The sequence below is a fragment of the Acanthaster planci genome, linkage group LG14, assembly GCF_054643075.1.
Source record: "Acanthaster planci isolate LZ-2023a linkage group LG14, COTS_SCS, whole genome shotgun sequence".
Taxonomy (NCBI): Eukaryota; Metazoa; Echinodermata; class Asteroidea; order Valvatida; family Acanthasteridae; genus Acanthaster; species Acanthaster planci.
In genome coordinates this window covers 5,122,526-5,148,445 of record NC_141790.1, presented here as the reverse complement: position 1 = coordinate 5,148,445, position 25,920 = coordinate 5,122,526, and the positions used below count along the sequence as shown (strand labels likewise).

Below are 25,920 nucleotides of genomic sequence, written 5' to 3'. Positions count from 1 at the left end.
TGCAGGAAATGTTCTGCCTCAGTGTGTGTAGCTGGGCCCCACATTTCTCCAAAAGAACCCTGTCTCCAAACCACTGCTGAAGTGATACCATCATCATAGTGTAGTCATTCTAAATGCATTTGCCAAACTGCCCACAAATTTCATTGCATCATCATGCAGACACAGCTACTTGTACAGCTGTTCCAGGCACTCTTCATCGGACCATCTGGCTTGCAGTGCAATCCTCTTGAAGGGAATTTCAAAATTCACCCAGTCCTCCTTTTCATCGAATGTAACCATCTTTGGTTGCAGCATCTTCCCACAACAACTCACATTTCTTGGTTTACATTGTCTTGTTCAAATTGGTGTTTATGTTAAATGTTCTGTGCATCGATCACATTGATGAGTGGATCATACAGACCTCTTTCTCGCACACTGTTATGATCTTGTCTGTCTGATTCAACTCGTGTCTAAAAGAGTTATGCATGCTTTGAGATTTCATGAGTTGATTTTTCAGTGATTGTGTCTCACTGGAATAAGTTTCACTATTGGCAATATTCAGTTTGTTCGTATTAGCAATTGTCTCATTTGTGTCTCCTACAAAGCAGATGTTATTCCTTTCGGGCCATTTTGTATCATGAATGCGTATCCAGTTACTCAGTCAAAAATTCACAGAATAAAAGCCACACAAATAAAGTTAGTAGTAAGAATCTAAGGCAAATACATGTACATGTACAGTATATCTAAAGACAAATATATCCCAAGGGCAGTATCATGATTTTTCCTCAGTCTAATCCAACATGCATTCGTAATATTCCACGGAACAATCCAGATCTCAGTATTCCACTGAATACTCCAAATCACACTAATCCAGAATAAATTTATGTTAGATAAAATCATGGAATAAATCCATATTTAGATAATCCTCAGGAAAATCCAGATCATCCTGTCGCTGCCTCTACTTTTTGTGTATCGCACATGTACATGTAAGTCCGACGCCTCATAGGTCTGACGCCTCAAAAGTCTGAATTTTCGGACTTACGAGTCGCCGGAATAATGAGGCATCGGATTTATGTGCCTTTTATTTTCAGCCTCATAGTTCTGACATCTCAAAGGTCCGACGGCTCATAAATCTTATGTTGGACTTAACATGAGGCGTCAGTGCAATTGACTGTGAAACATGGAGGAGTGGGGACGGCGTCGCCCACAAGCAAGATTCAACTTTATTCCCAACTCGTACCCATGGTACTGACCCTGTTAGGAAAACTAAGTTAAGTGGACTACCTGCACAGTTTGTACACTGGTCCAGTATTTGTTTAATCCCAAATACCACTTTGTGTAAGAATGATGTATGGTACTTTGCTTAAAAAAATAGCATTTCTCCGATTGTAATACTTTTGAAATCTTAAAAATGTTTGTATGTATCATATGCACACATGGCAGTAATCATTGCATTGTGTGCACTGTCAGTACATGTCTTGGTGCAAACTTACACATGTATGTAGCTTGAACGCACTGACCAGGCGTATTGTGCGATATCAGGCAATAACTAATAGTCAGTAACTAATCCATGTCATACAATTTCACAACGTTATCATCACCACTTACTGTACATACATGTACAAACCTGTTCAGAAATTAAGATAGGAATTATTGCTTTCTTTAAATTTTTAGGTGGCTAAGATTTACTGGTTGTTCATGTCTGTCAAAAATGCTGACTTTTGAGATGGTACATCTTTGATCAAGATGCAGGATTGGCATGGTCATTGGTGTTCCAAATTACTTTTTTCAAAGGTTGTGCATTTATTCCATGCTGTTCACCTCAGAAAATAGGAACACCCCAAATTGATTATAATAAATGGCTCATTCACAGTGGTTTAAAACCCTACTTTGACCCAGACATCAGTGAATACCATAAGATTATTTTCATTCACATCAATTAAAACAATTTAACAAAGCTTTAGAACTTATTTAGAGTCCTCGTGGGCTTTCAATTTGGCTACAGAAAGACACTTTTTCAATGGATGCATTGGCAAAAGCACATTATTCTTGATCGCCGTGAGTGACGGTGCCCTCTATTGACAGTTATTTAAAATTCTGGAAAGAGCACACACACATCCCGTGGCTACCGCAGTTTTGAAAAAAATTCTGTGATCATTGTTAAAAGATGATCACCTCAGTTTGGAAGTGAGATCATTATTCATTTGTATTTCATTGCAGTATAACAGGAAAGGAAGAAATCGAGGGACTTCATTTCACTTTCACTTACATTTCTTTCAACTGCTTTTCAGTTTAAATTCCACCTATGCTATGTTATAACCCTCATACATGTACATGTACCTTTACGACTAACCTTCCCACACAAAGTCCACACAATTACAACAAAGTCGATGGCATTCAAGTGAATGCGATGACACTACTGAGCACTAGGCCCAACGTCATCGGCGGGAATCGCCTGCAGTATACTCTCCATATCTTAACAATAGAGGGCACTGTTCATTGCATTCCAAACAGTGTCAAATCCTGCGTGGTGACGGCTTAGAAAGTTGATTTTTGTTGGCACAATGATGAATTGCATGACCAGTTTATGAATAAACTAGACATTTTTGGCCTGGCCATTTATGGCCGATAGTAAAAATGCATCAACAAACAGGTTGATGTGTATTTTTCTTGTTTGGTACTTTTCATACTTTACTGTGAAAAGTAAATGTGAATTTCTGCACTCTGTTCAATAGTTTTCGAAAGCAAATTTGTATCATCCAAAAGAGTGTCTAACAAGCTACATGTACCAAATGATGCAAAGGTTTCTATCTGAAGATATAATTTTGTTTTGAAAAGCAATATTTTTGTTGACATTTGACAACTACATGTATGGTAGGTGTACCTTTCTTCAAAAGAAAAAAGCTAAGGTGCGTACTTCAGTGGAATATACATGTACGGTGAAACTATTAAGAAAACAAAATAATTTTTTGGGGAATGCTGTCTCATTAGATACTACTTACATAATATAACTGATTAAAAGCATAATATCAAGGGGGGAAATTATGAAATGTCTGGGTCTTAAACCACTGTGTCATGTTTGGTAGAACCTGCCATATGTATTTTATGTAAAGTGTTGAACTGTGGATGTTTGAAAAAAAGAAATTGTGGTATAGCTTCAAGAGAAAAAAAAGGAAAAGTGGAAAGGGGTATTGTTATTCATCAAACTGCATTTTCCCTGTTAGAGGGATTTGATATTCTGTGTTGCTTTGTATTAAGAAACTTGTTAATGATGAGGTGTACATGTAAATCTACCTTTGTCTTTTGAACAGAGAGTGTGGCACAAAGTATACTCAAGCAGTATCAACAACAAGCAAGTACATGCATATCAGTTAAAGTGAAATTGCTTCAGCTTCTGAGTCAAGTTGCCCTTACACCAGGTTTCCGTGTTGCAGCTCTAGCAGGAGAACTACTGACTCTATTAACATCAACAGGTCAGTTGTACATTCACATACACGTACATGTACATTAATAAAGTGTAGTTGATGATTGTCAATACTGTTATATTTACAAATAGGTCATTTGGGGGACATTTTGTGGTAAATTTTTCAGCATTAGGGAGATACTGGCTTTTATGGAGATATTTCAGTGTCTTCCTACAATGTATTTTCAAACTACCAGAAGGAGGCCGAATTTTAGTGTCCATATTTTGAGAGATGATAGTTTAGGGCCTAAAATGAAAACATACAAAGTTTGGTTCAGATCAGATTAGGGAATATTGAATTATGGGACAGTAAAGTTGGAAAAATTTTGTGCACGTTCTTATGGGAATATCTCCCTAATAACCCATTAGCGGTAATAATTATAATTATTGGTTTGTTTGATGAACTCATGTGTTGTGGCCAAATTGTACATGATTTACAATAAAATTGAGTTAAAAGACAATTACACTGTCAGTGTATTAAAACAGCCCGTATGACATGGGCACGGAATTGACGTCTGCGTTGCCTTTCCAGGGTGGTAGGCCAATCTTTATTAGCAAATTTAATTTCAGAGCCAGCCCACCCGGCATTCGTGTCCCCGTAATACAGGTGGTGAGGCCGTGTAGGGGGGATGAGTAGATGAGAGGCACATCCCCTAATGTCCCTCGTCCCCTCTAAATACCTTTCTGGCAAGCGGACGGCATCAGAGTTGCAGGGAAAAAGTGTCAAGGGGCTGGAAGGTGTCTGATTTGTAAGGAGCCATAATGTATGAATGAGTTGAACCCCAGTCAAGAGTGGCCACCAGATACGGAGAGAACTTTGATGTTGTAGCCGCTTCATGGAATAGTGACATCAAGGAGGAATGCCAGCTTGATTCTTAAAAGGGATGGGCGTTGCTGGGAAGATTTCTTGTGAAACATGCATCCACGCATAAAACAGACATACCTGTACCTGTACATATAACAAGAAAACACATCTGCATAATTTCAAAATGCACGGAAATATGTTAAAAATTATAGGTTTCACGACTAAACCTGTTCGATATTCCTTTCTTTTCATATCGCGATATCATGAAAAAATATCGCGATAACCAATATTATCATGATGACGTCATGTTCCATTCATAAAATAAACAGGACTGAAATCTCTTACTGAAATAACCACCATGTCTTGAGTGCCACGTAAAAAATGATCTACACTGTATGTATATTATCTCTATATTTATAACTCTAATACTGGTGGAAAGCTAATTTCAATATGAAACCTGTGGACAATAAATTTTCATACCATATCACATCATTTCACCTTACGAAAAAAGCCATTCCCACACACACATCAGTGGTAAAGTTTGCAGAAAACCCTATTCCGGTAGTGCGCGCGCACGCTGGTACTGTACATTTGCTCAATAAGGCAACCCCCAAAATGGACAGAGCGTATGCGTGTTACTAGAGGGGCTACTGGCATTGATGCCCTCACAGTGAAGTGGCAGACAACACGATTCTGGCAGCGGGTGCACGCGGTGGTGCTGTATACGTGTATTTTGCTCAATAAGGCAACCCCCAAAATGGACAGAGCGCATGTGTGTTTGCTAGAGGGGCTACCGGTATCGATGCCCTCACAGTGAAACAGCGGAAAACCCCATTCTGGGCGCGCGCTGGTGCTGTATATTTTGCATTGCATAAGGAAGGTACAAACATTATTAATACATTCATGGAGGAGTAAAACTTCACTGTGTTGTCACCTGCTTGTAATCCCCAGTTTATGTCTATTATGAACACAGTAACAAAATGCGTACACCGATCAAAAACTAGAATTATTTTAATGTGTTCTCAGCTTCTCATTAGTTCTTATCCTTCACACTTCAACTAAACTACACATGTACATGTACCATCACGAAAGACACTAATTGTACAAACAATGAACACAATGAGTTTTGGAAAAGGAAACAAGAAAATGACCCAAGGACCATCTTACTCTGAATATTTGGACTCATCAGTTACTGTTTTCCATTATCTCAGGTTACAATTTATAACATGTAACTTTATGTACTAATGTACACGCACGTGTATCAAGCCAAAGCAAGGTGGAAAAGAAAAACATTCTGACCATGCATGTTACTGAATGTAGGTGAGAGGTTGATTTGGCGACAGTGACACTGCGACATAAAAATGGCTCATGATAGAGACACCAGCAAACAAAAGAATTGGAGTATATGTGGAACACTTTCAACACGAAGTTGTGTGCTACAATATGAAGTTATCGGATAATCACAAATTGTGAGCTAAGAAGACAAGCATGTTCACTTTCTTCTGCTTCAAGACTGATCTCTGAGGGGGTCACTACATTTCCAGCAGCACTAAGCACATGCTCTGATGGTTAACTGGTTGCACAGATGCAGAGGTATTTCTTGGCAAGTTTTGCCAAGAGCGGAAAGGTGAATTGGTGTTTCGGCCACCAGACCAATGGGCTTGTGTCCCCACTGATGACTTCAGCTGCCAAATAGCACTGGAGTTCCCATTGTGCTGAATAATGAATTGGCATTGCTGCCAATTCTTCTGGTGCTGGGCCGGCTGCGGCTTTGCCCAGGATGCTCCCCAGTGTGTGGCGTTTCTTCTGTTGTGGTGGTTGAGCATGTGATGCACCGACATCTTCAGTAAAACACAAAGGTCTGGCGGCCTCAAGATCGGCAATCTCTTGGATAACCTGATACTTGGTGTGCTGCAGATTCTGTTTTTCGATGGGATCCCCACGATCTCAACAATTCTGCAATTTTTGTTGTTGTTGGTTTTTAAATTTAAAAAAAAAAATCTTTGGGTAAAAGTACTTCCAAGTCAATTACAGTTTCGATAGCAGTTTGTTTGATTGTAAAATTGCAGAGTTAATTTTAATCAAGTTATGTACGTCATGCACAATTACTTTGTTGAATTATATATATAACGGTTTTGCCCGTACCCAACGTATGTTAATAAGCACTGTATGCTCAGTGCTGTCCGAGAGCTTGCGAAAAAAACCTCACAAGCTTACTCGGGTGGGGCTCGAACCCACGACCTCCTGCTTACTAGTGCAGATGTCTTAACCACTCGACCACCGAGCTTGCCGGGGTCGGCTGGCCGGTCCGAGTCAAATGAAGCAGCGGGTACCGCGAACTATTTTTCAAGATGTATTTTTGCGTTGGGGAGATGTAATTATATATATAACGGTTTTGCCCGTACCCAACATATGTTAATAAGCACTGTATGCTCAGTGCTGTCCGAGAGCTTGCGAAAAAAACCTCACAAGCTTACTCGGGTGGGGCTCAAACCCACGACCTCCTGCTTACTAGTGCAGATGTCTTAACCACTCGACCACCGAGCTTGCCGGGGTCGGCTGGCCGGTCCGAGTCAAATGAAGCAGCGGGTACCGCGAACTATTTTTCAAGATGTATTTTTGCGTTGGGGAGATGTAATTATATATATAACGGTTTTGCCCGTACCCAACGTATGTTAATAAGCACTGTATGCTCAGTGCTGTCCGAGAGCTTGCGAAAAAAAACCTCACAAGCTTACTCGGGTGGGGCTCGAACCCACGACCTCCTGCTTACTAGTGCAGATGTCTTAACCACTCGACCACCGAGCTTGCCGGGGTCGGCTGGCCGGTCCGAGTCAAATGAAGCAGCGGGTACCGCGAACTATTTTTCAAGATGTATTTTTGCGTTGGGGAGATGTAATTATATATATATAACGGTTTTGCCCGTACCCAACGTATGTTAATAAGCACTGTATGCTCAGTGCTGTCCGAGAGCTTGCGAAAAAAAACCTCACAAGCTTACTCAGGTGGGGCTCGAACCCATGACCTCCTGCTTACTAGTGCAGATGTCTTAACCACTCGACCACCGAGCTTGCCGGGGTGGGCTGGCCGGTCCGAGTCAAATGAAGCAGCGGGTACCGCGAACTATTTTTCAAGATGTATTTTTGCGTTGGGGAGATGTAATTATATATATAACGGTTTTGCCCGTACCCAACGTATGTTAATAAGCACTGTATGCTCAGTGCTGTCCGAGAGCTTGCGAAAAAAACCTCACAAGCTTACTCGGGCGGGGCTCGAACCCACGACCTCCTGCTTATTAGTGCAGATGTCTTAACCACTCGACCACCGAGCTTGCCGGGGTCGGCTGGCCGGTCCGAGTCAAATAAGGAGCGGGTACCGCGAACTATTTTTCAAGATGTATTTTTGCGTTGGGGAGATGTAATTATATATATAACGGTTTTGCCTGTACCCAACGTATGCTAATAAGCACTGTATGCTCAGTGCTGTCCGAGAGCTTGGGGTGTTTGGGGTGTTGCTGATGGAGTTTCCGATTGTGATGGCCAAATGGAGGTTGTGGTCGAAGCAGTTGAGCCATGGACATCCAAGGTCCCTTACTACCTTTACAATGTTCGCTCCATTGTCAGTTGTAGTACATGCCAGCTTTTCAACTGGCAGGTCCCATTCCCGTAGACTAGACTTCAGTGATTCATTCAGGATCTCGACGGTGTGGTGGTCAGGGATGAAAACTGTTTCGAGACATCGACTTTGGAGTTCCTAGTCATCATTTATGAAATGAACCATTAGGCTCATGAAAGGCACCATGGTGTTGCTGGACCACATGTCCGTAGTAGCGGAGAAAAAATCCACGCTACAAAGTGAAGTTGCCATGTTCTCTCTGACTTGTTGTAAAGCTCTGGGATAGCCGTGTTTGAAAAATACTTCCACCCTGGTATCTCGTAATGCCGATCAAAGGCTGCCAGCATCCTCTGGAATCCTTCCTTCTCCATTATGTAGAAGAGCATCATTTCTTTCCCAATGAAGTTAGTACATGTAACTGCACTTGTCAGTTCTCTCCATCGGGGACTGTCTTTGGGATATTTTTTCCCTTTGGCAAATGCCTCGGCGATGGTCTTCTGTGATGCATCTTACGTTATTGAGCCTGATGTTGACTGTCGTTGCCAGATTGTGATGCTGTACTCCAGTGGATGTTTGTTTTTTAGATGCGACATCATATTGGTAGTGTTGCCATCTTTTGCTGGTACTTTTTTCCTACAAAATCTACATGTGGCCTCATTTTCCTGAATAATCTTGGCATCGTCATCCACTTCGAGACCGAAATGAACCCATACAGCAGAGGCACAGTAGTTCGTGTTTTAGAGATTAGGCACAGTTCTTGCTCTATGTCGAACAGTTGAATATGAGAAAATGATTTTGCTTGCTGAAGCTGTACTTTTATACATATATACGACGCACAACCCCCAAATATCACTTGGCAATGAGTTGTTTATTGACTTTTAAAACATCTAATCCGTTGTGAGGCTTATTAGCCTGCCGCCATTGGTGAGTTACATGTATATACTTTCACCACAATTGAGATCAAAGAGATCAAATTCAGAATTCCCCATTATTTTGTCTAGCACTTCCTATCCTTCTAGGAAAGACTACGGGTTTCATTGGTTTGCTAGTTACATGTTTGTGGTTTGAAGAACCCCAGATGGGACCAACTTAGCTAAACAGCAGATTTACATGTAGTAGAAACAAACACAACAGTGAAATTTCATCGCCAAAATGAACATGATGCCAAAAAAGTAACTCCAAAGAAATCCACGTCGACACAGTCAAGTGGTATGGTTAAATTTTATCAAACATTGTAAGGAAGTTGGGTTAATTAAGAAATAAAATTGTAAACACTGGAAAGGCATTTGCATTTATAGGTATTTATTCTTTCCTGTCATTCGTAAACTTGTAACACAAAAAAAATACACTCCGTATTCCTAATTAACTGTTCAGAAAGGTACGTGTAAAGTGCATTTTCAAGATTTTAGTAAATGTAATAGTTTGACTCTTAGATTCAGACGTACTTGTAGCTGAAGTATTTGGTTCACACAATTATGACAATATGTACACAACTTGTGATTATGCAACTTTCAATAATTGAAACATTTTCCCTTTTTTAACATTACGACGACTCTCTAGTTCGATAATGCTAAGTCATATTCAGCCTTTCAAGAAAAGTCCCAGTCGCCGATCGTCTGTAATGCATTTCCACTTTTCCATTCAAAGTTTCATTTCTAAGTCGGCATTTCTTAGTCGTCATGCATTTCTCATACATTGTAAGTCGGCATATTTCACTTGGTCTTTTTTCTGCAAGACTACAAAACATTGTTCATGTACATGTAAGTGGCATTTAAAAAATCACACTTCGGTATCAGTTTCCTTTGCCGCAGTTGCATGGAGGCATCAAGTGACAATCCCCACACTGCTTGACTGATGTCTGACTATGGCACGTGGTTGAACTTGAGCACATCAAATATCAGTAACCCCTCTAGTACTTCACACATGCGCTCTGTCCATTTTGGGGGTCGCCTTATTGAACGAGCTTAACCATTGGGCATGTGCAGCGTGTGCTTGTGCATACATGTACAGATGTGTGAGGTATGACTATTTTGAGTCCCGAGCAAGATAGCCGACTTTAATAGCCAGAGTTTGCTGTGCAATACATTACATGTACATGTGCGTATAGTTTGTTGGTTTGGTTCTGCGTTCTGCCCCATATTCGTAACACCCTTGCAGCTGCTTGGGGCCGGCCAACAGTGAATTTGTGGTTTGAGGTTTTCAAAGTAGTATTCGAGTGGCTTAAATGTGGTAATGCAGGGCTCAACATGCGGTGCATTGACTCTCCCATGTGCGTGTACATGTACAATACATCGTTTGGAGCTTATCATGATAATTTTCGGCATATTGATTTACACAATATTCGCTATGTGTTTTTATGAACGATATGATATCCGATACCAACATCATATCGCCATATTGAACAGGCTTATTCACGACACTTTTTCTGTCTGAAGAAATTCCCATGAATCGTGATGTCATAGGACGGAGTCCTTTATCCAGCGACTGTTTAACGTTGCACAACGACGCGTCGACATGTACAGTACGTAATGCAGTAGCGTTAGCGTGTGCCGTCATATCAGACTCATTCCACAGTGGTTTAAAACCCAGACATTTGGTCTGATTTGTGTTTTTCAATTTTCAACAAAATCCTCTTCATTGTAGTCTGAAAATCAAGTTTTAAGTGTAAAAACCTTTATTTTGAAATTAGTGTTCTGTTTCTGAGATATAGCAGTTTTAATGGATAAGCTAACATGAGTATAAAATAAAAAAAGATTTACATTTTGTTTCAATATGAAATATCTGCCAAGGCAAGTAAAACTTTGTGTGAAATAAAATATTGCTTTTTTACATGCATGTTGCCTGGATGTACCCCTTCGAATAATGTAGAGTATGATATTTATCAATTCTTGGATGAAATGGTAACATAATATTGGAAAAAGTCAACTAAAATAGCACAAAATAAATCTGTTTAAAAATATTTATGATAACACATTTTGAAGAGTACATGTACCTTCTAATACCCATGGTAAAATGCCATAAATTTTTAACATATCAAGAAAGTAAATATCCCTTATCAAGGTAAAATTATGGTAAATTGCAGAAATGCCCCTTCCACCCGTACATGTACAAGATAAATTTCGATTGATGCTTTCACTAGAAATATTGCTGATCGCAGGCAAACAAGCACCCTCTGTTGACATGAATAGTCCCCGCAATTCAGCAACATGTGCCCGTACATTTTTCTCTCCGATCCCACATGGTTTGTACGATGTCATCGCATTGAAGTGCCGAAGCCAGTTACATTTTTGACAAAGTGAATTCATTACAAAAAATTACAAACAAACAAAATTTTATTTTTTGTAAACTTGACCGGGATGGAGCACAGTATTTGAGCAAAGGGAAAAGGGTAAACACTAGTTTAGCGAACGAGACATGTTTTCTCAAGGGAAGCCAGATACACCGGTACTTTCATCTTGGACTGATATTTGTCCTGTCGAAAAAAAAAGGTCATTGAGCTGTCATTGTGATGTACAGCAAACATTAATGGCTTTATCGCAACTCAGTGGAGCTTTATTTCCCGGAACTTTTCCCACCTTAAACCAACCCACAGGAAGCAATCCAACTCCTTATAAGAACCCCTCAATTTGCAAAGCTATACGTATTTCACATTTTTCTGTCTTCAGTGGCCAGGAAGACGAAACTCTCTAACAATGAGGATCTGGAATAAATGCCTAAAGCCAGAATGGATCAGACACATAATAGGCCAGACTCTAAACCGTAGCTGGAGAAATTAAAGGGAAAGTTCATGGAACTATACATTTCCAAGCAACTGCATGTAAAAGCACTGAGGGAGAAATGTATTAAATTGAACAAATCACTGGCCATTAGCATTCCAGAAATTGCTGTTTTGCTGATTTAATGACATGAAAGAGGGGTTAATCCAACTTATTGTTTATAAGACGGTTGAAAGCTATCATATAAAGTCAATTTAACCCAACATGGCCCATCTCCTTTAAGCGGAAAAAGGTCCACTTTGCGGGTTCAAATGCAGATCCAGTCAGGAGTTGCAGAACATCCCTTAAGTTCCAGGATGGGATGAGTTTCCTGGAACATTCCCCTGAGGAGGTGAAGGATTGCCGGGTTGTCAGGGATGTTCAAACCTTGGTGGATAGCCGCTTTGGCCAAATGGTACATGTCGTTTCTGAATGTGGATACCAGTAGGCCAGAGTTGAAAAGTATAAAAAAGGTTAGCTGCGATTGGAAGAGGATTCATAGCTTGGTCTTCCCGCCATGAGTCAAAATGTCTGCCCCTTAGAACAATCTTTGAATAATGCCAAATAGGTTAGGTGTTGGTGAGACTGGTCCAGATGCAGGACATGAGATCCGGGTTAGAAGTTGATGTCCGGGCGAAGAGGCAGGAACAGGGGAGCATCGACCAAAAGGTCAACCTACAAGCTACTTGACAAGTTATACCAACCTGTTTGTCTTGCCAGAGAATCCTCAACTACCAATGTTCTGCACCAGGTTCCCTCACCCACAAGCCCGATGACAGATGCTGTCCCTATCAGCTGGGAAGGAATGCTTGCCTACACCTTTCCTCTAATTTCCCTGATTTTGGCAGTGCTGTCCAAGATCGAACTAGAGCATTGCCATGTTTTTCCCATTGCTCTGTTCTGGCCTTGCCAACCCTAGTTCCCCCTCGATTGAACAGGCTGTTAGTGTAGCCGACCTCCTCAGATGATAAAACCTCATCAGAGAAGTATGAAATATGAATCAGTGCGGTATCTACCTCATGGGCATACATGTACTTCCGGGGTGTTCCGAGGGAGGACATACACAAGGCAGCATGTTGGAAGACACCCTCAACATTCACCTCATGCTATTTGCGTGATATCTTGCAAAGAGACTGTTCCCATGGCAAGACAATCATGTCCTCTGTGCCAAGACTTCAAGGACCCTCACCAGGGTGGTCCACCTCTGGATCTACCTGACAGCTTGTTGCATTCTCGTCTTACTTATAAACAATCTAATAAATCAAATCTATCCAAAAAGAGCTTGCAAGATTATATTGGGCCATAATTCCAAACCTCATATTGTAGATAGGAATTTAAGCTGTCAGATGAAATTTGTTCAAGCCCTCAGTAAAAATATGTTCTTGTTATCACATCCCAGATTTGTTAGCATAGTACATGTAGATGTCAAAGAAATGCATGTACATGTAGCTACAAAATGTTACAGATTCCTGCAGCAACTGCCCGATTAAAAAACAGCTTGATCCCCCCTTTGTATTGATATTTTAAGCAGGATTTTTTTTTATTCTAAACCCTTGTTTGTAACTTTTTAAGACTATTGCGGTGTTGTTTTGTTGTGTTAACAGTAACAGTCCCAAATCTTCCAATTTCAACACAATTTTACATACAACCCTAGCGGTTAGGGTTAATGTGCATGAACAACATGTATGTTTCTGTCTCTTAATGCAGTATTTGGTACATGTACATTCTGAGGATATTTTGCACGTCTTACTAAAGGCAAGTTAGTAGTAATGATGCCTCTTTTTATCCTGTAACATATTTTGGCTATTAGGTCACAAAAAAATGAAACCAAACTAAAAGTACATGTACATGTATATGTATATGCACAGTGTGTCTCCATGTACGTCTGTATCTGATGTGTGTTGGAACATGTACCTGTCCCTGAAACACCATACAATTGTTGGCTGCTGTGTAGGGGTCCATGGTGTTTGTACAAAACCCACCGACCCTGTCACAACAGACATTAATTAATTTAATTTAGTAATAGATTTCATGGATACAAAAGAACAATGTGATTTACCAACATCTGCTGACATTATTTCAGTGAAATTACAGCAAAATTGGCTCATTTAAAATCCTGAACTAAGGATGAAACAGAAGTGGCAGTCACAGTCACTTTGCCCATTTGTCACTTCACCCATTTACCACTTTGCCCATTTGCCTCTTCACCCATTTGCCACTTAGCCCATGCATCACTTTACCCACACCGGGCCCACACAATATTTTGCCTGATGCATGGCCTAATTTCACAGGCACATAGGCCCGTACTTAATCATTTAACTGGTTTATTGCTTGCAAGTTTTGAATTCAATAATCAAAACAGTGGAAATGATATTTTTGATTGTCAGAAAGATCAAGGTGATGTAGCTTGTGGGGTACGGACTGTACATCACTCATACTTTTGTTTAATCCAAGGTACGTGTGCATGCATGTTTGCGGCATATCACATGATGTCTTCTTGACCAATAAACTATTGTTAACTATTGCAGTGGTATAACAATGACTATTGTGACACACATCTAGTTCAGTTAACTCAAACCAATTTGTTACTTCCATAAAGTTTTATGTATTTGTATTACCAATCGGCATTGAGTGTGAACAAGAGAAGGCGTGCTGTGACAAAGCAAAGATGGTCCATAGGTGGGAATGTACCACATGCATCAACAGGTTCATGCACATGTGGGGCATGTGGGGCGCACTGAGCCGATGCAACAAGTTCCTGTTCAATGTACTTTCTTCCTGTGTTGGCCATATGTGCACAGGAGCTCAGTTGGAAAACTCCCAAAGGAAAGAAAAATTGAGTTAAAAAAAAATTAGACAATACATGTATGTGATTGTGCATACCTTGTCATGTACCTGTGAGGTTAAATAAATAAAATAATAAAAAGTGTTCAGTGCTTCAGGGTTATTTACTACTGAATTGTTGGCGAAACGAATGCAAGCCTCTACTGATTTCCCTCTTCTGTCTGTCCGTTGGGCCGTAGGGCCCTCTGTCCGTCCGTTCTCAATTGTTAAAGTTTTTCCTTGCAAGTCCATAGTTGTTAAAATGTGCCATTAAGTGTTTGTTTGCTTCCCCTGGAATTCCCTCAGTGTGTAAATAGTCTTATATGGCATTAATACGTAGAAACTTATGAATTTAATGAAAAAAATTATAAAAGTAGAATGTTAACCACTTGCTGCTGGGAGCTTTTTTTAACTGTTATTTGCGCTGCCGGGCCGTTTTTTCATATTTTCATTTTTCAAAAATCTTCAAAAATTCATATCTTTTTTTCTGAATGCCTAAACCCCATAAAATGAGTGTCCCGTGGTGAGTTTAGCCCTCACAAGCAACTTCCATTGACCCTTCAGTTTTGCAGCCATGCTGCCCGCTCTGTATAGAGCCCCCATTGTGTAGTGTTACATAAGGGCTCGTTTATTCCGGGCCTTGACCTAGCGCGTTGCTATACTGCTGTGTTGCTATGCAGAGAGATTGACGGTTACGACCTTAGCGTGTAATATGCGGTGAGTGAATGGGAAGCTGTGCCCATGTGCACTGGGCTTTGTAAACTATTCAATGAGTGCGGGCAATGACGGACAAATGAATCATGCTGTAAAAAATAGGGTCTAAAAGTGTGGGTTTTTTGCGGCGCTGCTGCATATAACGTTTGCTATTTTTGAAGCTATTGGGTTTTTCTGTTATGTATTTTCCCATCTACCAAACTTGTATCTCCCCCAAACCACTCTCATATTTTATCTCCCAACTTGTTCATTTTCCCTTCCACAGTGTAAGTTTTAGTTCAAAATGGATATTTCCCTTCCCAAACTTTATTTCCCCAACAATTTCAAGTAAAATCTTAGAAACCAATAAAATCAAGTACACATAGAAATACACACAGACAAATATTTGGAGAAAACCTCTTTTTCTCTTATTTTCTTCTTATCATTTCTCTTGTGTTTTATTTTCTCATTGAAATAGTTGAACTCATAAAAGTAGTAAAATAAATTTCCACTCTTTCTAATCAAATAAAAAGCAAAACTCATAAAAAAGGCAAGAATGAGCAAACTCTTAACACCGGTGCAAGGAATGAAAAGGATGAAAATACTACATCCTCAAAGCAGTACTTTCCAGAAACTTTGTCTTTTTTGCCATTTTTTTTCAGAGGTTGAAAACGACCAATTAGTAAAACCATTACAAGGAAATGTGCCACTTTTTCAAGAGATGAAAATACAACATCCTCAAAGCAGTACTTTCCAAAAACTGCGTCTTTTTCGTCATTTTTTTCAAAGGTTGAAACTATGACCATTCCTAAAACCACCAGTAAATGACGTATTGTTTTACACCAGATAAGTGGGGCATCAAGTCAGGAAAAACACAAAATATAATGTCCATGAAAATGTCCATGAAAGTAAATGTTCAAAGTGTCAATTAGTGGACAGTATGGTACTCCTTGAAGCTGGTGGTACGTGTCGCACTCGAAGTGTGTCTTCTTTCGCTGACCATGGGAAGCATAGAGGACACACCGCCGGTAGCTGAAGTCACCATAGCTGGTCCTCTCAAAGTCCACTGGGAAGTGTCGGCCGACAAAGGGGGAGTTGGTGACTGGTGGAGTATCGTGCTGAGGACGGTACTCGGGCAAGGGCTCGTTGAACAGCAGCTCACGGACAAGGCCCAAGCTGTCGTCGAGGAAGGAGAGGCGGTGACCAACGGCCAGGTACACGGTGTAGCTGTTCACCAGCGTCAAGTCGAGCAGGTAGAAGAAGAGCTTCTTGTACCACTTGAGGGACTTACGAGTAGCTCGATGATTTGCTGCTAGTTGGTAGCTCTTGTCAACGCCCCCCATCAGGGCGTTGTATTCGATGACGCAGGTCGGTTTCTGCCGTATGCATGGTGGAGAGCATACGGATGTTGCGCTTGTCTCGCCACACCATGGCCAGGAGAGAACTGCTGACGCCCAGGTCGGCCAACCGGAACGCTGTTTCGCCCCGCTTCAGCTTGACGGACTACAGGTCTTTCGGCATCCCTTTTCTGTTCCCCATGATGGTGCCGACGACGTTGAACTTCTGGTTGTGAAGTCGTCGAAACAAATCGGGACTGCTGAAGGCCCGGTCGAGGGCGAGGTTGTAGTCCTTGCCGCTTAGGTCGTTCACCAGGTCCATCACCACTTGTGTAGTTGCTGGGAGGTCTCCTTTACTTTGGCCGGTGTAGATTTTGAAGTTGTAGCAGTACCCGGCGGCACTCCAGGTGCTCTGGCACAACTTGTACATCTTGATGCCGAAGCGGGCCCTCTTTCTGGGGTTGTAGGTAGCGAAGCGGAGATGCCCGTAGAAGTTCAACAGGGAGTTGTCGACGGAAATGTCCCGTCGAGGAACGTAGACAGTGGCAAACTTCTGAGCAAGATGGTCGACGACTGGGCGCACTTTGAAGAGGCGGTCAGTGCAGTCCTCTGGCATGGCGGTGTTATCGTTGAAGTGCAGGGACTGCAGGATGGCAAGGAAGCGATCTTGGGGCATGACGGACGGGAATAGGCTCGTCTTCAGTAGTGGGTTGGTGGACCAGAAGCTATGAAGGGTGGGGTGCTTCGCAATGCCCGTCATTATGCAAAGGCCCAGAAAGGCTTTCAGTTCTCTAGTGTTCAGATCAGTCCATGATCACATGTGCGCCGATGTTATAGCGGGCCTCTGCACGGCATACCGGTTGGTCTCTTGTTGTAGAAAACGTCGTCAAAAAACAGCTCAAAGGCTTCACTGCAAGTCGAGCTGCGATGCAGGCGGGGATCGACGGCACCACCATTATCGGTGAAGCCGTACTTCAGCGGTGTACTGTCTTCATCTGTCCACCGGAACGGTGCGGCACTGCTGCTGCCTCACTTGAGGCGGTCTGTGTACGGGACTGTCTCCTGCGCTTGGCATATAGCGCCAAGGGTACATCACTGTCAATTTCTGTACTTGACCGTATTTGAGCAGGTGACGGCGGTGATGAAGAAGACGAAGAACCTTCGTCTGAACTGAGATAAAACTCGCTTTCACTGGGAGAACTGGACTCTCCGGATATAACTTCAGCTATGTTTTCTGTGCTCTGATAACACGATACCCAATATGAACACACTGCACAGCAATTTTATTCTCAAGCAGCGAGGGCCAAGCCCTGTCAGTCAATGTGGCAAGGGCCAGTAGTGCGGGTCATTCATGGGGCACAGGTGCATAATGATCCCGCACAGCCCACGCTTTGTCTTCAGCGCAAACAATAGCGTTCTGCACAAACAATACGCGGATTACCCCAGCTAATGTCAGCACTCTGCTCTGAAAGAATACGGGGATTGATTGGCAGTGCCCGGCAGCTCTCAGCAGCTCGTAATTTTATTACGGGTTTTTATGAATTTGGTCACCCCTGCTATAAAATAAAGTCCCAATTCTCTGGCCCCAGCAACCCATTATTGCCTCAGAACAATTTATTTACCTCCAATGATGGCCTTAACCTTTTAACTGAGAGCACCAAACTTTTTAAGAAACGCCCAGCAACTTTTTTTTTTTAGTAAAGTTCCAATTTCGGAGACCCCGGCCACGAATATAAGGCCTATGTCTCCGGTACCAGAGCCCCCGGCTGGAAGTGGTTAATATTTTGAGTTGTATTGTGTACTAACCCTGTAGTGCATACAGTACTTATGTACTGAGCACTCCTGTATTAAATGTACGCGTATATGTATAGACAGTGTACATGTATATGTATAGACAGTGTACATACAAACGTACATGTACATTATGTGGGAAAATATAAGGGATGGGGGGACTCCAAGTGACAGATTAGGATGTTTGTTTGGGGAGGGGTACCTGTAGGAGGAGGATCATTGGGACAAGGTGCATGTATTTAGAAAGTGGATGAAATGCTAGATAAGGTTGGCATAATGGTTGGGCTGGATTAGTGGGATGATAGGCAAGGGTGGAGTAAGAAGTGAAGGGAATGTTGGGGAGGGGGCAGAGTAGGAGATGGATAGGATGATGGAGGATGGAGTGGAGTAGGAAATGGATAAGATAATGGGGAGGGGGTAGAGTAGGTGAAGGATAATGGGGAGGGGGCAGAGTAAGAGATGGACAAGATGATGGACAGGTGGAGTAGTATATGGATGGATGTGGGATTGGAGATAGATGGGATTAGGGGTGGAGTCAAAGTAGACATGGCAGATAAGGGATGATCGGGGGGGGGTGGAATTGTAGAGGATAGGATGTTTTGTACAAATTCTGAATACAACCCTTTTGTAAACATCACAATTTGTGGTCCTTTAATTCAAATGACCATAACAATAATACCATAATGTGTGTCAGATTGAGTTAAAACTTCACACTTGTACTGATAAGGAGTGTCTTCACATGCATGCCAAAAAAGACATCAGGCATTTGACAGCTGAGTTCCGCGGGAGGGGGGGAAGAATTTCCTCCTCCCCCACTGGCTATGACATGGTCCAAAGTAACTTTGTGCTCTTTTTTGCAATTATTAAATGTGTCAATGTATGTCTATTACAGAGTCCCACAGAGTGAAAGTACAGTTATTATCAAGTCTGACTTCTCTTGGGCGATCTTTGTTTGACCATGCTGATATTCATGACAAAATGGTAGAAGCTGCAAAACAGGTTAGTCTTTATTATACATGTGTCTTCATGTACATGTCCCTATTCAGTCAGATCTAATGGATCATTTCTTCTTCAAAATTGACGTATTTTCAAGTATTTACATGCCAATGTTCTCAAGGGAAAGCATGTAGAACAATTAATGGATATGGGGATCTGCCCTTTAGAGCCTATTCCTAAACTGGTATCAAACTGCATGCAATTTTGTACACCCATTTGACAATTTTGAAAAGAAATGCAATGGAAACTTGTTCTTGGCTGACAGAAGAAAAGCTAAACAGGATCACAACTCTAGTGGAATCAAGAGATGAGGATATATTCCTACGGATGTTGATGCCATTTGAACTTGAAAAATGAAAGAATTGGGGTGAAGCAGTCAATATCGGTGATTCACAATACAGTATGCGCACCAAGAGGTGGTTATGGAGAGGTCATTTTCAAGTTTATAGTCAGCCAAAAATGGATGGCTTTCCATTTTTCATTTTTTCCAATTTTCATTCAATTTCCATGCACAGTACAGCCTACACACAGAACTTTTGTTGACCATTTTCCCACAATGCACAGCAAAATCCTATCCATGGCAACCTTCAGGTGGTGCATCGCATTGAATTGCCAGTATTTTAACCTACATGTATAATTATATTCGTTGGTGGGGCACACTGTGTCTGCCTTCTCCTTCCCTGGGTGTACAGGTGGGAGTTTGTTTTTGCATTCATTTTGGGACCCTGAACAATAGAGGACAATAAGGTCCCCGATTCACAGAGAGTCCCGATTAACAACTGTGTACAAAACAGATGGTTGGTCTTTTAAAAAAGTTAAAGTACAAACAAAACAGGAACAATAGGGGGTCCCCAATTGCAAGCAAATACTGTACACACGGTGTGTGTTTGTGTTAAGCATATTCTTAACAGCGTGATAACTTGAGAATCACTCTACTTATGAACTTGAAATTTGTTTGTACCGGTAGATTGCTCTTGGAGATCCTAAGAAGCCTGTTGACTTTGGGTCCAAATAACAAAGGTCAAGGTCAAAATGGCTAAAACAATAGAGGGCTTGTAAGTGCAATAACGTGAGAAATGCTTTGTGTACAAACTCCCAATTCGGTTTGGAGTGCTATTGATGATCCTAAGAAATGTATTGAATTTCAGAATGGAAGGTTAAAGGAAATATTGTCAGTGCAATAACTTGAGAATAACATTGCTTATTAACTTCAAATTTTGTTTTCAAATTGCTCCTGGTGATTCTAAGAAGCCTATCAAATTTGGGTCCGAATAAACAAAAATCAAGGTGGAAATCTACTGCCTGCAACCTACGCAGATTACCAATACACATAATGCATTATTTCCGAGGCCATTAATCCATTCACTAAATTCTCGATCACCCGGCAGTGCGCCCTTACTTGCGTCACTGCCGCAGATGCAGCCGCCATGATTTTCCCCTTTTTCTTGTTGCCATTACTATTACGAATGTGTTTTTGTCAAGCTCCAATATTTTCATATATTTTCAATATTTTTCACTAAGCTTTGTTTTGGTCTCATTTCTCAATCAAACCTTTATTCTTTCTACCCGAGGTCATTCTCGCTCTTAATGGTAAGACTGTTCCCTTTAATCCTTTGAAGTCCGTTTTCATATTTTCATTTCAGTCTTGCGCAGGTGTGCTGACTGCCCTTTGAGCTTTGCCTAGACTTTCCCCAGTTGGGTCTTTCTCCAGGTTTTCCCTTACCTCTAGGCATAGTGTATTTACTTTTTATATATTTGTATATATAATTAAAGCCAGAATAAATGTTCACACAATACATTGATTACACACGTTAGCGCAATACACACTTATTGATTTAAAGTGCAGGACATCCTCAATACACTTACCGATCAGGGTTGGCTGACAGCAGAAACGTGTTTTGCGTAAACCGCACACGCAGTCCTCTGACCTTTTGAATGGGAATAGGGGAAGTGCTGCAAATACATGCTTGCACAGCGGCATTGCATTCCATTTACCACAGTCTTAAGCAAGTTGTGGGATAATGTCCTGAAAATTGTGGCTTACATGTACAATCGCTTATCAAGAGGCCCGTGCTTACAAATCCGATTACAATGCAAAAGGAATAAAACAAGTTGATACATTCAAAGCACAACGATACCTGACCGCGGATATCAATTCCACCACCAAGCACTCCTTTGTTTGACTGACCAGGTAGATATGTTCCATTCACTGCCGCAGAGGATTTTCTGTCTTGATCACAAAGATTGCTGGCTGAGTTAGATTGCAGTACAAATGATTCATAAAATCTCAAATGAAAGGGCAGTAACTTTCCACCTTTCGTGAAAAAGATACCAAAAAGCCCCCTTTTCAAGTGATCTGGAACACTAGGATATCGTCCCAAATGCTGATGCCACTTTATACCTGAACACATGGAAAATGCTAAAATTAACACAGGCATTGTGTTTCAGCCAGATGGAACCAACAAACAAGCCGATTTCTTGATCAAGCATTGAAATGTTTTCCATAAAAGGCATTCTAGTACACACACTTAAAAAAAAGACATCAAGCGAATAAATGCTTGTGAAAGTCTCGACTCAACGTACATTGTAGAACAGGCCAGCACGGCAAAGCTGGTAGGCCCAAATAAATGCACATGGCTGTGATGTCACAGAAAAACTGATTGTGCATGTGTAGTTGCCCCAAATGGGCAGCGACTGACCCAAAAAAACCCAGTAAACTAAAATGAAGACAAATTTAACACACACACAAAAAAGCACACAGCAAAACAGGATTTCCAGAGGGCCCTCCAGACAATATATATTTTATAGACTAATACTTAAAGTGCAGCTGCTTTGCTGCTCCAATCCATCAAAACTCCCTATTTCCCAATGATTCCTGGTATACAGACTAAATTACAATTTGATTTCACCTCGATGTGGCATATTCCGCCGAGAAAAATAACGTCGAAAACCGACCCTTCCATCGTTGAAAACAAAGCTAAAACAAAACGCGAATGTGACAGCATAATGTATTCATTGACCCCGGACACGTCATTGTTTGGAGTCCTTTCACTAGCATGGCGTTGCCAAGTGAACATGTATCAAGCAAGCTGGGTACGGGTACGACCGGACTGCATGCAAAGTTCGCAACTTCGTACTGTCATACGGTTGATTGTTTCATTCCAAAACCTTGTTTCTGTCAAATGTTAGTTTAAAGTGTCATTCTGATTTCGAAATCCTGAATATGCCTGTGTCTTGTGTTGTTGGTGGCTGTACAAGAAACGCGGATAAAAACCGAGACGTCTTCTGGCTGTCTTTCCCCCGAAATCCAGCTACTCGCAGACAGTGGATTAGGTTTGTTAACACCACAAGGTCCGATTTTAAGATTTCAGAGGATTTTAAAAGTGTGTTCTGCACACTTCTCTGAAGACTGCGTGGACAAGACTTACAAGCTAAAAAAAACCCTCGGTCTCGAAGGACGATTCAAACTCAAGGAAGGATCGGTCCCAACCCTCAAATCCCCAACATTGTCGGGGTTGGTTGCCACATCACCGGCCGCTACAACGGGGCCGTCAGAGGTCGGCCGTGAACCACACTGTGACCCAGCCAAATCGGCCGGGGGTCCGTCATGTCCGTCGCCTAGTACCACTGCCAATGCTAATGCGTTGCGTGGACGACAGTCAGGGGGAGCCTTCACCAAAAGAGAAAAGGCCCGGATAAGCATGTACATTAATATCATAGGCCTAACACTTGTGATTTTTTATCAATTTTTGGGAAGGTTTGCATAGGGTGAGAAAGATTCAGTCGTCTTGCTGTGACCTGTGAGGTGAGTACCACGTAACGCTGTAACGCACTTGAACGATCGTTTGAATTTCTCCGCATAGCGTGACCAAACCTCTTTGTTATAAACCTCTGAATTTGGCTGGTTAAATACTGATAGAATTAACTTCATCACACATCAAGTTGAATCCTTGGTGAACTATTTTAAAGTCATGAAATTTCACCCAAAATTCGAATCGGCGATGTACGAAAATTGGGCTCGAATTTATATAGCAAAGTGTCCTCTAGCCTAATGTGTACTCGAAGAAAGCTAATAGGATTTTTTTTATATCGCTATCGTTTGATGATGGTGAGCTACTTTGATCAGAATATCCTTCAGAATCAACGCTGTAAGTCTCCTAAGAGTTGTCGCTATCTGATTCCGCCATCATACGAACGCATGCTGAGCAGCGCATGTATGTACACGTACATGTACATGTACTGTATGTTGTGCTGTGTTTATCACTGAGCTGACACGCGCACTGGACACTAAACTAGTCTGCACACGACTCCAAACAATGACGTCACACGTACACAGCGCTCAAACCGCTGTGACCTTTGGTTTCTGGTTTCGAGACAAAATCGCTTCCAATAAAGTGGCCAGTTTTGGATTTTTCAGGTTTGTTCATTGGAACAAAAGTAACCATACTTTGAAATTTATATGTAAACAGAAATAAACTGTGGAAATGAAACGAGTCATCGGAAGAATATCAGCCCCGCTTTAACAATTATAAAGAAGGAGGAAAGTATGTACATGTAGGAAAAGGTTGTGTAGTGTTTAAACAACGTAAGGGCGTGGCCCGATATAACTGCTCTAGGTTAGAGTTAAACATAAAAACAAGCGGGCACAAATTTGATGAAGTGGTGCTAGGGGCTGGAGGCAATAGGCACAAATGTGCACACAACCAAAAAAAGAAACAAGGCCAAATGAAATTTGGGGGAGGAAAAGTAAATAAATTTACAGAGACTATCTGCACGAATGTAGGAAAGATACCCCAAGCCGATGAGTTCCTCCGACCAAGCCAGTTGGCTTTAGCTAGTGCTACTGGCTTTTATACAGTCAACGCGATCTGCCTGACTGATTATCAATGGAAACTATGCGAGAAACTGTGCAAATGTATTGACAAAAGAAGTCTGTGCCTTACCCCAGTACACAATACCTGAAGACTGAAATGAACTTGGGAGGCCTCACCCAGCGTAGATAATATGTGCACAAATACAATTATATTACAACCGATTTGTAACAGTACTATGGCAATCAGCCATTGTCAGCGATTGTTCCCACCCGAAACTGGTGACGCGGAACAGCAACTCATATCAGCAAAATGTATAAAGATATCAACATAATGTATGAAAAGTGATTATCAGCATTTGTTTCTGCCCAAAGCAGATGGAGCTGTATATCATTCTGGAATGTACATGTACCTGCTCGGTACAAAGTCGTCGATATGCAAATTCAAACGACAATTCTAAATGACAGAATTCAAAATTACCCAATTTTCATGAACAAATTCAAAAAGGATCTCCTCCAGTATACAATATCTTTAGGGCCAACCATCCTTAGTTATAAATATCGAACGCGGTGATTGCACAGCAATTTCCATGAAGTGTGGTCTGACTTGGCCCTACACTGGCTTGCTGGAATATTGGTCAACTAATGAGCATTTTCAAAAACCACTAACAACTTTTTATGTCAAACGACAGAAATTGGTGAGTACTAAATGGCTTTTCTTAATTTGGCCCGTAACCCTAACTGCCCAAGGGTTGCTGGACCTAACCTTCCCCAATCACACAAACTTCAACACCTTGGAAAAACACCTTTACCTCACAGTACCCAATCCCACAAACTTCAACAGTACTCTTGCTGCAACAGTACCCAACCACACAAACTTCAACAGGTCTTTACCTGTGTGATTTTATTTGATTGGGTACAGTGGGCCCATTGCACATTACAAAGACTATGGATCGACTATACCTAATCACAATATCATTGTGCATAAACTCTATCTATCCCACCCAAATATAATGAGATGAATGACCCAACTGCTGGGCTCATGGTGAGCTGCTTGTAGCCTACCCCTGATTCCCCTGTTGGTACAAGGTGAGGCTACACTCTCACCTAAGGCAATCAATCAATGTGCCACACTATACTGTACAAGCTTTTTGTGGGGTTCAGAGAGTGTGTATAGACTTCTACACACCAAATGTTAAAACCACAGATGCTGTTTCAAAGGAAACATCATAATAGCCCCTTTTTAATTTTCAGAGAATAGGAAACCCCCAAAACCAAGCTTTTTATTTCTCTTTGATTACTCTTCTTTCTTTACTCTTTCTTTTTTCTTTCTTTTTCCATTTCTTGTCATGGTGATGGAGGACTAGCAGGTACCAAGTTGCTACTCAGTGATAGTGGTGGAGGAGGCATCCTCACTGTCACTGCCGTGGTGAAACTTCAGAGATTGACCTCACAAACTTGGTAGACTTGGGTAGGCCAGCTTTCGTCAGGATGTTGTGCTTTATGCACCACTTACACCAGAGGGCATTCTTTCCTGGCATCTTTGCCGAGTAGTGCCCTGCACTGTTGTGGGCTGGAACCCGATGATGGCCAGTAGCTTGGCGAGGGATACCACCTCTGGCATACCCATCAATCAGGCCAACTGCAACATCATGGGTCAACCTGGAGTGGGTCATTGGACAACCATTCTGCAATGTCTCCCCTTCATCGGAGTTAGTGTTGCTGCTTGTCTGGTCGATGGCTGGATGATGGTGTTGGTATGAGATTCACGCATTGACCCTGGCAACATCGAGTAGAAAGTGCAGGATGCCACGCCACCAGAGCTGAGTCTTGTTTCTCCTTTTCTCTGTCTT

The 25,920-nt window shown here is 41.6% G+C and overlaps 1 protein-coding gene across 2 annotated transcripts in view; it reads left to right on the top strand.

Annotated features, from left to right (window-relative positions):
* Positions 1-25,920, top strand: part of LOC110983236 (integrator complex subunit 4-like) — a 144,104-nt gene that overhangs the window by 27,632 nt on the left and 90,552 nt on the right. For both annotated transcript variants that reach the window (XM_022242326.2, XM_087145891.1), the window contains 2 exons: positions 3,291-3,452; positions 19,154-19,260. In XM_022242326.2, coding sequence (XP_022098018.2) covers positions 3,291-3,452; positions 19,154-19,260 — 269 coding nt within the window. The remainder of the gene's footprint in view (positions 1-3,290; positions 3,453-19,153; positions 19,261-25,920) is intronic.